The sequence below is a fragment of the Mastigoproctus giganteus genome, chromosome 9, assembly GCF_048544385.1.
Source record: "Mastigoproctus giganteus isolate SK-2022 chromosome 9, ASM4854438v1, whole genome shotgun sequence".
NCBI lineage: Eukaryota > Metazoa > Arthropoda > Arachnida > Uropygi > Thelyphonidae > Mastigoproctus > Mastigoproctus giganteus.
In genome coordinates this window covers 84,640,802-84,653,650 of record NC_143583.1, presented here as the reverse complement: position 1 = coordinate 84,653,650, position 12,849 = coordinate 84,640,802, and the positions used below count along the sequence as shown (strand labels likewise).

At 35.3% G+C, this 12,849-nt stretch overlaps 1 protein-coding gene across 1 annotated transcript in view; it reads left to right on the top strand.

Annotated features, from left to right (window-relative positions):
- LOC150080510 (alkylglycerol monooxygenase-like) overlaps window positions 1-7,359 on the top strand; it is a 144,508-nt gene extending 137,149 nt beyond the window's left edge. Inside the window, exons 10-11 of the mRNA XM_090380719.1 lie at window positions 1,113-1,195; window positions 7,137-7,359. Of these exons, the coding sequence (XP_090236845.1) occupies window positions 1,113-1,195; window positions 7,137-7,359 (306 nt within the window). The remainder of the gene's footprint in view (window positions 1-1,112; window positions 1,196-7,136) is intronic.
- The last annotated feature ends 5,490 nt before the right edge of the window (window positions 7,360-12,849 follow it).

The following is a 12,849-nucleotide window of genomic DNA, read 5'->3' as shown; positions in this document are numbered from 1 at the left end:
TGCCCACTGGATTTAGCCCTCCATTTTTTTTCTCATTCTTAAAATCTTGAAAGGTCAGAAATTTACAGTGACTGAGAAAATTATTTAGTACACAACACAGGCAATAAGAAATATTAGTAATTCAAAAAGAAGCCTATCAGAAATGCTGCTAGAAGTTGCAGAAGCATTAGAATTGGAGTATGCAGTGTCACAGAACTACTTTGAAGGAGATTCATATGAATAGCAGTAAGCTTCGTCACTTCCCAAATTTCAGTTCAGTCTTTGATCTTTTTGATCATGTCTTGTAAATCATGCATGCTGCGTATATTTCATGGCTGTTGACTACCATTTATTTCAACTCCCAAAAACATGATTAGATAATTTCCAGCAGTGGTATTTGTGATTATTTATATTTATAATTTCAAAATTAAATTTGTGTTTTCCTTTAATTTAAGCTTTTTTATTTTGGAAAATTTATGCAAAACTTGTGTCCATGTCAATTTGTACCACTTGATTCAGTTTAGAGTAGTTTTGAAACTATTAAACAATCATATAAAATATGATTACTTAATATTCCAATTAACTACTATATATGCAGTAATGTTCAGCTTCTTACCCTATTCCATGCAACAAGTATAATTTAGAATCCTAAATTATTTCACTTAGAAAACTTATGTCACAATATTGACATTAATTTTAATATTGCTAATTTTTTTAAATTTAACCTTCCATCAGCATCATTGATTGTCTTAGAACTGGAGTGTGACTACTTTTTGCAAATTTTGGATGATTTATCAAGAATAATAGCTTAATTTAAATTAAAAAATAATCTATAATGGTAAAATTAAATAAAATTATCGAGGATGTGTCAATCCATAAAACTAAATGACACCAAATACTTTTAAAAAATTCAGAAAGATAAAGATTGGTTTAATTTTTTAGGTCAATGTTTTTTAAGATATAGTGAACCCTTCAGTGCTGTAAGACATCTTACAATCACCATATCCTTATCAGTATCTGTACCAGATATAACATGTTTTCCAAAAATTTAGATTTACAAAAAAAAAACTGGTTTCAGTGGCTTGTATTAAAAGTAAATGCATCTTTAATATCTTTTTAATTTTATTTTTCAGAGATTTTCACAGTTATCTTCATTATGCATTAAACTGTATTTTGTATATTCACTAATGGCCTATGGAGCATTGCTGGATAACAGGTAAATATTCTTACTTTAAGTATTATGAAACCGCATTACGTTCCATAGTTAATAGCAAAATTCTCTAGTTTATCCCTTTTGTGAATATGTACATAGCTCAACATTTTTCAAGGATAGTTCCTTGGAATACATACATAGAAATTTCATTTTCAAGTTGTTTCAGTGTCCATTAATGTAAGAATTCTCAAAATATTTTTCTAGTACATGTTGCTATCTCTTATCAGTTTCCAATAATAGTAGGAGCAGTTTTAATAAGATGGTAGAGCGAAAATTGCTTTAAAAATCAGATAGGATTGAACCTAGTTAGCTTAAATTGTATAATTTGGAAAAATTTAAGATATTCTAAAATTTCTTAAAATTTAAAAATTTTAGAAAAAGAAAATTATCTGGAATTCAGATCCAGAAATTGGTGAAATTTAATCAAGTGATCATAAATAGATGTAGAGAATGTTACTGCATAAAACATTATGGATTTTTGAATTTATTTTCATTTGATTTTTTTACGATAATTTCACTCTTTTTGTTTAAAAAACTCTGACGTTGGCAGTTTTTTTTAAATATCAAAATCCCATCACAAAAAAAAAAAAAAACTATTAGAACCCATAGTACTTAGTAGTGTGCAAGCTCAGAAGACACTCATTAACATTAGACTTCAATTTCTATAGATTGTAATTTCAGGAAATACATGTGAAGGGAAGTAAAATTAAAAAACAGAAGTAGAAGGAATAAATGAGGAAGAGTTTATATTAATTGTAACATTCCATATCACTATAAATTTTGAAATAATAAAAAGCCAAAAGAAACAGCTTGTCAGAAATTTTTTTTTTTTTTTTTTTTTAATCTTCATTGGAGAAAATGCATTAAGAGTGAGCAATTATGAGTGAGAAAATAAAAACTCTGAGTTAGAACTTCTTTATTTTTCTTGTGGGGACCTTTCATTTCTCAATGTAACAATGGCTAATGCACAACACAATTCTTTTTAAATGATGTACCATGATGCTTCTCATTGTGTTACAGATTACACAACTAGATGAGACCAGACTTTTCTCTTGCAAAAAAGTAAGATGACAAAGCTGTGATTATACAATTAATGTGATCCTTGAGGCTGTTACAGACATTCTCTCAGATATGCCAGACAAGCTGTACTTGCTACCTGGGAGTCTAAAACGCTGATGGAACTGATATTCGGGTGACACTCAAGGCAAGTGGACCCAATTTCGGCGAAGTCCGGACGGTCTGTGACAGCCAAATCCTCTGCTCGCACCTTCACGATGGTGGGACTGTTAGTAATCCTGGGTATAACCTCCATGCACAACTACATGGTGGGTGACCACCCAGGTGTGAACCAACGTAAGCAGGGGTCGAGATGTGGCCCCCACACCACATTGAGGAATGCCGCCCCTCTATGTTAGTACTGCCTGTTAACATAGAGGGGCGGCATTGAGGAATGCTGCCCCTCTATGTTAACAGGCAGTACTAGGTGGTAGATAACTCTCATCAACCGGTGCAATACCACCACTTTGCTTATTGGAGGCTTGAAGTGGTGGAACCCACGTTTAGTCTATAGAGCTAAGTTCCGGTCAACCCTTCCGTATCTCTTCCATCATGCAGTATGATTGATGACTTTTGAGGTTATGATGAACATCGTGGCGAGATCCATTATCCTTTACATTTCGAGGGTACAGCTCTAAAACGGTGTTCGCAGGCCGGCTGCTAGTTAGTACGCCAGACCGAACCTATTGGTAACTCTCTGGGAGGCTTCTGGATCAACTAGTGTATAATCTTGCTACCTCTACTGTGCTAGATAGTGACTGGAGGGAGTCCGAGTAGTGTGTATGCGGGGAGCATTGTCGAGGCCACGTTATGTCAAGGATCTGGGTATATTCTTACCATGTGTACGCCATATCCAAAAATTTCATTACTTCATACAGCATGTCCCACCCACTTTTTCTTACTATTGAATACACCATGAATTGTCAAACTTATAGAGCAAGCTTATCTGTGAAAAGATCTAAACCTACCAAGCACTTCCTAATTCATTTCACAAATATACGTGGTCTCAATTCGAATCTTAACGATGTCCATTTCCACTTGCAGTCTGCCAAACCCCATGTACTTTTTCTGACAGAATCTCAGTTATCGGTTGATTCAACTAATGCTCATCTCAGATGCCCAAATTATTCGCTGTATGATTCCTTTCGCCTTAAAGGTGGTACTTGTGCATATGTCTGTTCTGATATTCCCTGTCAGAGACTTGGCAATTTGGAATCTCCTCTCTTTGATCTTCTCTGGCTTAAAATCTCTCTATCTCATTGTGTCAAATTCATCTGTTGTCTCTCTACCGTTCTCCCAATTCCACTAATCACTTGGAGCTATTTGACTTACTCTCTTTGCAACTTGACTTTCTCCAGTCCAACTTTCCTAACAGTGAAGTAATTTTCCTTGGTGATTTTAATGTTCACAACTCCAGCTGGCTTCCGTTTTCTAGTCACACCGACCCAGCTGGTCAAGATGCTGAGGCTTTTGCAATTACTAATGACGTTGCACAGATTGTTCATTTACCTACAAGAATACCGGACAATCCTAATCATAAAGCCAATATGCTTGATCTTTTTCTCACAAACAACCTTTCTAAGTACATGGTCGAAGTGAGAGGTCCTTTAGGCACTTCAGATCACAACTTGGTGATAGTCTGTTTGCCAATGGAACCTTTATCTCATGGCCATTCCGAACCTCGTGTTGTTTGGCATTACAAGAATGCAAAATGGGATTACTTGCGAGACTTATTTTCTTCTGTTTCTTGGTCGGATTACTGTTTCAAAACTTCTGATGTCAACGTTTGCTCAGATCGTGTCAGTGAAATTATTCTTGCAGGAATGGAATCCTTTATCCAACACTCCACTTTAAATTCTCGTCCTTTATCTAAACCTTTGTTTTCCAATAAATGTGCTAAGGCTGTTCAAGAGAAGAATGTTGCATATCGTAATTGGCTTGTTTTTAATTCTCCAGTTTCATTTTCTGCCTACACCAAAGCTCGCAACAATTGTTATTGGATATTAATTATTAATTAATATCCAATCAGTTATTAATATAAGCAGTGGAACACAAATTAAAAATAAATAACATTGTCAGATGCTCTCTACCCTAGGAACATTAAATTGGTCATATGCTAACCACACAAAGATAGGATTTTTTAACATGCAGTTACACATATTTAATATCAGAAAATATGGGTATAGTTTGCAGTTCTAAAATTTCCTTTAAAATAAGTTCTGGTAACAGGTTGTTGACAGATTCATATTATCTTGTCATGCCTCCAATTTTCAAAAAAGAATGTTTCTAAGAATGTTGTTTCATATTTACATATCTAACTCATGTAACATAATGGGCACATAAAATTCTAGTTGATGGCATTGGAGCTGTCACATGCTTGACAAAGGTTTTCTGTTAGTTTTTTGAAATTTTCATAAGTTCCTAGAAGTTATGAAATTTTCATAACTGCTAGGAACTTAAAATGAATGAAATTATCACACAACATATACATTAGCAGACTGCTCTTGTTAACTAACAGATGTGAAAAAAGAGCTAATCACAGAAATCAGACTGCCTATATTACTCAGAAATAACAATCAAACTGCACACTAGAAATGAATCCAACAGAACGAGAAAACAGCTGCCAAACTTCCTTGAGTTAAAGCAGGGCATTTCCCATGCTACCAGCTGCTTTCTTAATTAGCATCCCCAGTATAGACAGTAATGTAACTTTATCTTTTATCATTTTAAATATGACTGATTCTCAGATATGAGCCATCATATCTATAAATGTCCCACAGCTAAAAAAAGTTATGCAGTACAATGCAAATAAGGTAGAATATATAATATACAAGAAAAGAGATGAAAATGGATTAGATAAATCTCTATGCTGCTATTAATGAAGTGTGCATTTGAGAAAAGTTAATTTCTTCTTATGTGGCAAGTCTATTAACTCATTGACAGTTGCAAGAGGACTGTTCTTTTTCTAAGCAAATGGGGGGTCACTTTGACCCCATCTACCTACATTTGGAAAATCAGCAAAAAATATTTGTAAATTGTTCACTTTCTTGATGTCACCTTTATTTTCAATATTTCCTGAACACAACTGTGAAATGTTCATTTTTTATTTTAAAAACATATGTTTATTTTTTGAAATTAAAACTCCCTTACAGACCTGTCGGTGAGCAAAATGCAAACTGAAAAACTCATGCACTTCAACAAACATGCAATTAGATGTTAGCCTGTCAGTAACAGGAGAGCCTGGTGTATGAAACCTAAAATACATGCACCAACAGTTTGATTCCGGATTGTGCTTCGATGTCACAAAACCAAAGAACATTACTGATTGGAGGAAAGTATGTAGCAGTAAAGTAAGCTTGCTGTGAATAGCTGTACATGACAGATGTTAGTCAAAATATGCATATAATTAGGTTTAACATAATCCATAAATTTTTCCTAATTGTGCAATAATTAACAGAGATTCCTGGAATTTTAAGTGGAGAAATCAAAGAAATCGTTTTTAAAAACAGATTAGGTATTTCATCTGTTCAAATGGAGATTCAGCAATTCATGCTCTTCATCTGTTCAGATGAAGAGCATGAATTGCTGAAATATTGTCTGGGGTCTCATTGACCCCATTCGACCAGCTCAGGGATAAAATGTCCTGTATTTAATTGTTTAATTTGTGTCTTATCTCTGGTTAAATTTATGCATTATAACTGATATGCAAATAATTTAATCTTATAAACAGATCCTTGTAATGTCGATAATTATTCTTCAAAGAGCAAGAGCTTACAGTTCAAAAATACATCTACCACCTTGATAACAGTTGAAGTCCTGTAGCTTACAGTCCTGTATATTTTGTACTGTGGAAACACTAGGAATGCAAGTTGTTTTTGTACTAGTTTTTATTGGTGACTAGTAGTTGGGATGTAAGCAACAAAACTTTCATTGTGAGTAGAATAAGCACAATGCATTTTTCTCTTCGAACAATGAAAGTTTACAAAGTACAAGTTTTACACACAGTATGGAAAATTACTCTTAGTAATTAATCCATTTCTAACTGACAATAATTTTGCTGTTAAATTCATGGAAACTAATGTTGTTTCTTTATCCCATCAATATTATAATTATGTTTTTTCAGTCAACAAGGTTATACTGTAATATGGAGCTTCCTTATAATAATACAGTAGTATTAGCAAACAATAATTAGGAAGTTTTAATTAATTGATTATTTCTTACTTGCCAAAAAGAAACTGAAAGACCATGTGTAAGTGACAAAATTGTGGAAATTTAAAGAAAGTTTTGTTCATTGAAGTCATTAAAAAAAAAAAGAAAAGAAAAATGTATCAAGTTGTATTCAAGTCTTCAACTTGTGATATCAAAACCTATTGTATTAAGAATTTTGAGAAAATGGTTGAGTTTAAAATTATACATAATATAAATGCTAAAATACACTAAAATCCATTGAGGAAATATTAACTTCTGCATTAGTGTATTAATGCAATAATGCAAACGAACAAAAAGAATCTTTTATCAACCATTTATCTTGTAAGCAAATATACATGAATTGAAAAACAGAATCAAAGTTGCTACTATCACTTAACATTTGACTTGTTAAGATTAGTTGTAGCAGGATAATGACTGTGGTTAGAACATTATGGCACATGATGTTGGTAGTCACATTGAAATGTACTAGTCACCAATGTATGTTTTAGGAAGTGCAAAATATACAAAGTTATAGGCTGATAAATTGTGAAACTACTTTTCAATTACCCTATATATCAATGCGTATGAATTTTTTTAAATGCCTTTCATTCCTTGATACTTTATTAATCTTGCTTTTTTGTGTATATACATGTGAGCATATATTTATTTTGATTAATTTTTTTCTTTTTATTTTTTTCAGATGGTATGCACAAAATCTGGAATTTGTTCGCTGCTTTCTCTACCTTGTTTTAGATTATTACTTTATTTCAGCTGTTCAGTTTAGTGAATATGGGATTTTAACAAACATAGTTTCATACATTCTAAGGGTTTTACGTACTACATATTTTATCTTTACAGTTTTATGGGGACTACAATGTCTGAAAGAAAAGCACAATGAAAAAAAATGGACAAAGGCATTATAAAAATTGTAAAGTGCTAGGATTTACCAACCTTTTTAATATGTGAGACCTAAAAAAATTTAAAAAATGTTTAAAAAAAACATAACCAATGTATGACAGTTCAAAAGGAAAGTGTAAACTTTAGCCTGGTGTGTGGTCTCTGATTTTGGATCCCCCCCCCTCCAACTCTTGAGTGATATATCCATACCTGCTCATTATATAGTAGTTACCTGCATATACATTTAAAAATAAAATTCTACATCATCTTGCATACTGTAAATAAGCTTGATTTATTTTGCACATGTATATCTATATTAAATGTAACTTTTGTATAATCACTCACGTAACAGGTTGCCTCAAAGTAGAGAAATATTAGGATAACAGTATATTTGATAAGTAGGCTACTTCAGAGAAGATGGAGTTTAGAGAAACTTAATTCTGATTCTGTAACCATATCTGTAAGACCAATGTAAATAGCAAGGAGCTTTATTCACAAGTGTATAAAAGACTGTTGTAATTAAACCAAAGACTGAGGACCTATGCTTATAGTATGTACATATGTATAATGGATCAATACTAAATGAGGTTGTTGACTTAGGCCTGACTGATCTAAGTCAACAACTACTACTAATAAAGACAGTATTAAATGTAACTGTTTTAAAGTGTATAAGCTGTTAAAAAGTCACGTGAAAGTAATAATAAAATGGAAATTGTAAATGAAGTAAAACTTACTGCTTTATCATACGGTTTTTCCTTTCTTCTTCCTGATGCATTTTTAAACACTGCTGCAGTTATATATGGGCTTCTGTGATTTTTAGTATGATTTAAAAACATGTCTGTTATCCTATACAAGAGTCATATTTAATTTTTCCGATAGCACAGGTGTACTAATATGTTTAAGTTTGGGATGAGTCAGAAAGAACACAAAAAGTAAGCCTATGTGAAGTACACACTTTTTTTTTTAATTAAGAAACATAAAATGTGTTTCTTAATTAAAAAAATGAATCCAGTTCACATGAGTAGTCAATACAGTGTTGAGTCAGTTTGGTGTGACATAAGCACTGGGAAAACAAAAATGAGTGTAGGAATAAATGACCAAAGAGTATAATGAACAACCATACATACAAGTAGAGTAGGCCAGTAAATCAAATTGTCTTGTAATGTGGGATTTTAACTTTCTGGATAATGACTGTAGTCACTGCTGATAATCACATCAGTTTTCTTGATGTGATTATCAGCAGTGACTCTTCATGCATTAAGAATCTGCAGATAAGAGAACTACTAGGTATCATTGATCACAGTGTGCATGTATTTACATGGGATTTATTTAAAGATGTAACTACTGTTAAGGGCAAAGGGAAGAGCTTTAGCTTTCAGAAAGTTGACTACAGTGGTCTCAGAGTTTTTAAATCTGTGCAGTGGGATGAAGTTACCAGTGGTGAATTGTAAACGGGAAGTATTCAGGGTAGCAATCATAGAAGCTACTAGGCTTTTTGTGCTAATTAAGAGATAGTACAAAAAAGTACTACCTCAAATACTGGTCTAGGCTTAAACCAGTATTTGAGATAGTACTCAAATGGATGCTAGATGAACTGATGAGACCCATGGCAGAGGAGAAAAATACACAGGATGCATATAAATTATCATGATATAGACACCTATAGTAGGTATTAACTGCAATCAGGTCTCAAAGGAGGTTAGGCAAGCTAAGGCAGATTGTGAGAAGTCTTTGGCACAGAAAAGCAGCAAAGCCTTATTTACTTATGTAAACAGTAGAGAAAAGGGGTAAATCACATTGGTCTATGGCCATGTACCAGCAAGTCACTAGGCTGGTCACTTATAGTTGCCCTCAAAGCTCTGTCCTTATCCTTGGAACCTCTTTCTGATCCACTGTCTTGGACAGTTTCTTGGGATGGACCTTGAGTGTGCAAAGTCCCTTGCTTTTGTGGATGACCTGCTTTTGGTTGCATCTACTGACGCCAAAAGGCAACTTGAAATCCATGCTAATTAAGCACTCAGTACACTCCAGAGCTGGGCCACCATGAAAAGGCTCCTGATTTCAGGAGGAAAGACAAAATCAATCCTCCTCAAAGGGTCCTTCCCAGATAGTTAGATCACCAACCATCAAGATTGCCAACATGCCTGTCAGGTTATATCAGGAAATCAAATTTCTTGATATAACTATTGATGCGAAACAAACCTTTTACAACATTTATTTCATTTGGCTACTAAGATCAAAATATATATTATGATGGTAGTCAGGATAAGTTGAGTAGACTGGGACCAGGGGAGGACACTGCCTCTAATATACAAAGCCATTTTTCTACCTATAGTATGTATGGTGCAGCTGAGTGGCATACCAAAGCTGTCCTAGTTAGAAATAAGCTGAAATAAGCTCAACACAGAGGACAATGCTGCTTACTGTAACAAGAGCTTGCCACACCATAAGCATGCTTACCCTCTAAGTATTATCAGCAGTCTTTGTGCCATTACATCTTGAAATATTTGTATCGTCAAACGAGGACTACACCATTGTCTTAAAAAAAGGAATCCAAACTGAAGTCTTGGGAATCCAAGACATGGTAAATGACTTAAAGAGGGAAAAAAGAAGGATAGCTGAGAGGCTCTGAGATAACTGGCAAAAATTGTGGAACTAAACAACTAAAGGTGAAATCACCAAAAAATGCATACCGGCAGTTGCATATGAAAACCATGGGGAGTCTTAAGCCTCCCCATGGTTTTTACCAGACTTCATGTCACTTCAGGACATGTTCTCTTCTTGCAAAAATTAACATCTTTGGATTTTGAGCAAAATCCACTCTGTGTATGTGGTGAATCAGAAAGCTGGGACCCTATCACGTATTCCTGCCCTGACTTTGAGGAATTTTGACTCAGAATGATAACAAAAACACAGAATTACCCCTAACATCATGAGTACCTCTGCTTACAGGACAAACTCCATTATATTTTACCCCAGGGGCTCACATCTGGTGAGTATGGGCTTGGCACACCCAGAGTCCTGAGCTGGATATCATCATTCTTCTCTTTCTTGGCGAGTCCCTTCTCTCTCTCTCTCTCTCTCTCTCTCTTAGGGTAACTCGGGAATTTTTTTTTTTTTTTTTGGCTGGTGTAGCATAAGCCTCAGGCTTCCTTGCACCATACAGCTAATAATAATAATACCTTCAGTAAATTCGCCAAAGATGTGTTCCTATATAGACGAGCTCACAGAAACAATATAGGGATGGCTGAAAATGCTTAGTTTTACAAGGAATTACTTGCTGCTTTCCACTGCCAATAAATCATCTCTGCATTCACTCTATAAACAACTTCTCGACAACTTCACAATCTTGCTGACTTGCAGACAGAATTGAGAGACTCGGTCTGTTGCTTCTATTGACCAAGAAATTTGATACTACTGGACTTGAATAATTAGAATGACAACTCTACCTTGATCTGTCCAAGTATGATGAACTGATGACACTACACAGGTAGTAGTAGTGGCATGTGATGCAAGAAAGCAAATGTATGAGCTTATGCAGCATCAGCCAAAAAAAAAAAAAATCACACCATTCCCTCCAAATGCCTGTCCAGTTCCTCCTTAAATTTATTCAACCTATCAACTTCCACAACGACAGATGGAAGTTTGTTCCAGCAATTAATTAGTGTAGAATCCTTTTTGCATGGTTGCCTCATGGCAAACACAGAGGCCCCTGTTCCCTCTGACATTTTCCTGAGCACCTGCCCAAACCCAGTTCCCTCCCCCTTTGGTCTCAACATTATAATGGACCATCTTCCCTAGCCAACTTCATTTACCTACTCATTAGCATAGGCATATGAAAGCAAGCTTATACAGCATCAGCCAAAAAAAAAGAAAGAAAAAAAACTTCCCATTTCACCCATCCGGTCACTCCAAATGTTTGTCTAGTTAGCCTTAAATTTATTTAAGCTATCAACTTCCACAACAGAAGTCTGTTAAAGCAATCAACTACCCACTGGCTAAAGGCAAACTTCTGCACATCTATTCTACAACTGCCTTTCCTCAATTTGAATTTATGCCCCCTCAGGTTCTTAATCTGAGCAAGTGGAAGTATCCCCTTAGCATTGAGTCTGCTCAAACCATACAAGGCCTTGTACACCTCAATCAGATCACCTCGCAGGTACCTAGTCTCCAGATGCTGCAACTTGCAGAACTTAAGCAGCACACCCCTTTGTTCTTCTCACCAATCTTGTTGCCCTTCTCTGTACATGTTCTAGCAACTCTACATCCTTCCTAAAATGAGGCTTCCAGACTTGTACGCAGTAACCAACCAAGGTGTAGCCTGACCATTGCCTTATACAAAGGGATAATCACTTCCTTGTCTCTGCTAGCAAAATTGCTATATATCATTGACAAAACTCCATGACCTGCTCTGGCAGCCCGTCTGCACTGCTCAGAGAACTTCATATCTGACTTGGGTTACTGCTACCCATATGGAGTACTTTGCATTTGTCAATGTTAAACTTCAGTTGCCACTTGTCAGCCCTTCTGCCTAATTTTTCTAGATCCTGTTGTAGTAGCATAGTCTTTACTGTCATTAACAACTCTGCCAATCTTTGTATCATCTGCAAACGTAAACATTAAGCCTGATATACTTTCATTGATATCATTGATAAATACACAAAACAACAATGGGCCCAGCACTGAACCCTGGGCCTCCACTAACAACATTAGTTCACATAGAGCAGTGTCCATTTATTACCACACTGCCATCTCCCACTCAACCATCCCTTTATCCATTGCAGCAACTTGCCCTTAATGCCATACCACTCCAATTTGTACAGCAGTCTTCCATGCAACAGTATAAAAAGCTTTCTTGAAATCCAAGTACTGTATATGATATCAAAATTATTTTTTGCATCCAGTTCCTTTGTGACCACATCGTAGTATCCAATCAAATTGGTTAGACAAGACTTCCCCTTAACAAACCCATGCTCTGTCTGAACTATTACTGCAGTCTTGTCTAGGTGATCCTGTATCACCTCTTTAACCAGCGACTCATTATTTTCCCCGGAACAGAAGTTAAACTAACAGGTCTATAATTATTTGTCACCCTCTGCACTCCCTTTGTGAATTGGGGATACATTTGCACATCTCCAGTCCATGGAGACCTCTCCTGATTCTAAGGATACGCTCATAATTATGCTTAAGGGTTTGCTTACTTCCCTTGCTGCCTCCTTCAATATAACTGGATAGATTCCGTCTGCCCCAGGTGCCTTTTTTGTTTAACTTCAACAATTTCTCCTCCACTTTGTTCTCATTACAAAATCACTTAGCTCCCTTAGAGTTTGATAAACTTCTGGCATTCCCCTCCTTGAATAACTCCTCATGTGAATGTAGATGCAAAATACTCATTCAGTTTATCAGCTACTCAAGCAGGATCATCAATAGTCAAACCATCTATGGTAGACAGCTTTCATTTTTAAGCAGCTATACAACCATGGTAGCCCTCAATAGTCCACTTTATAGGCTGATTC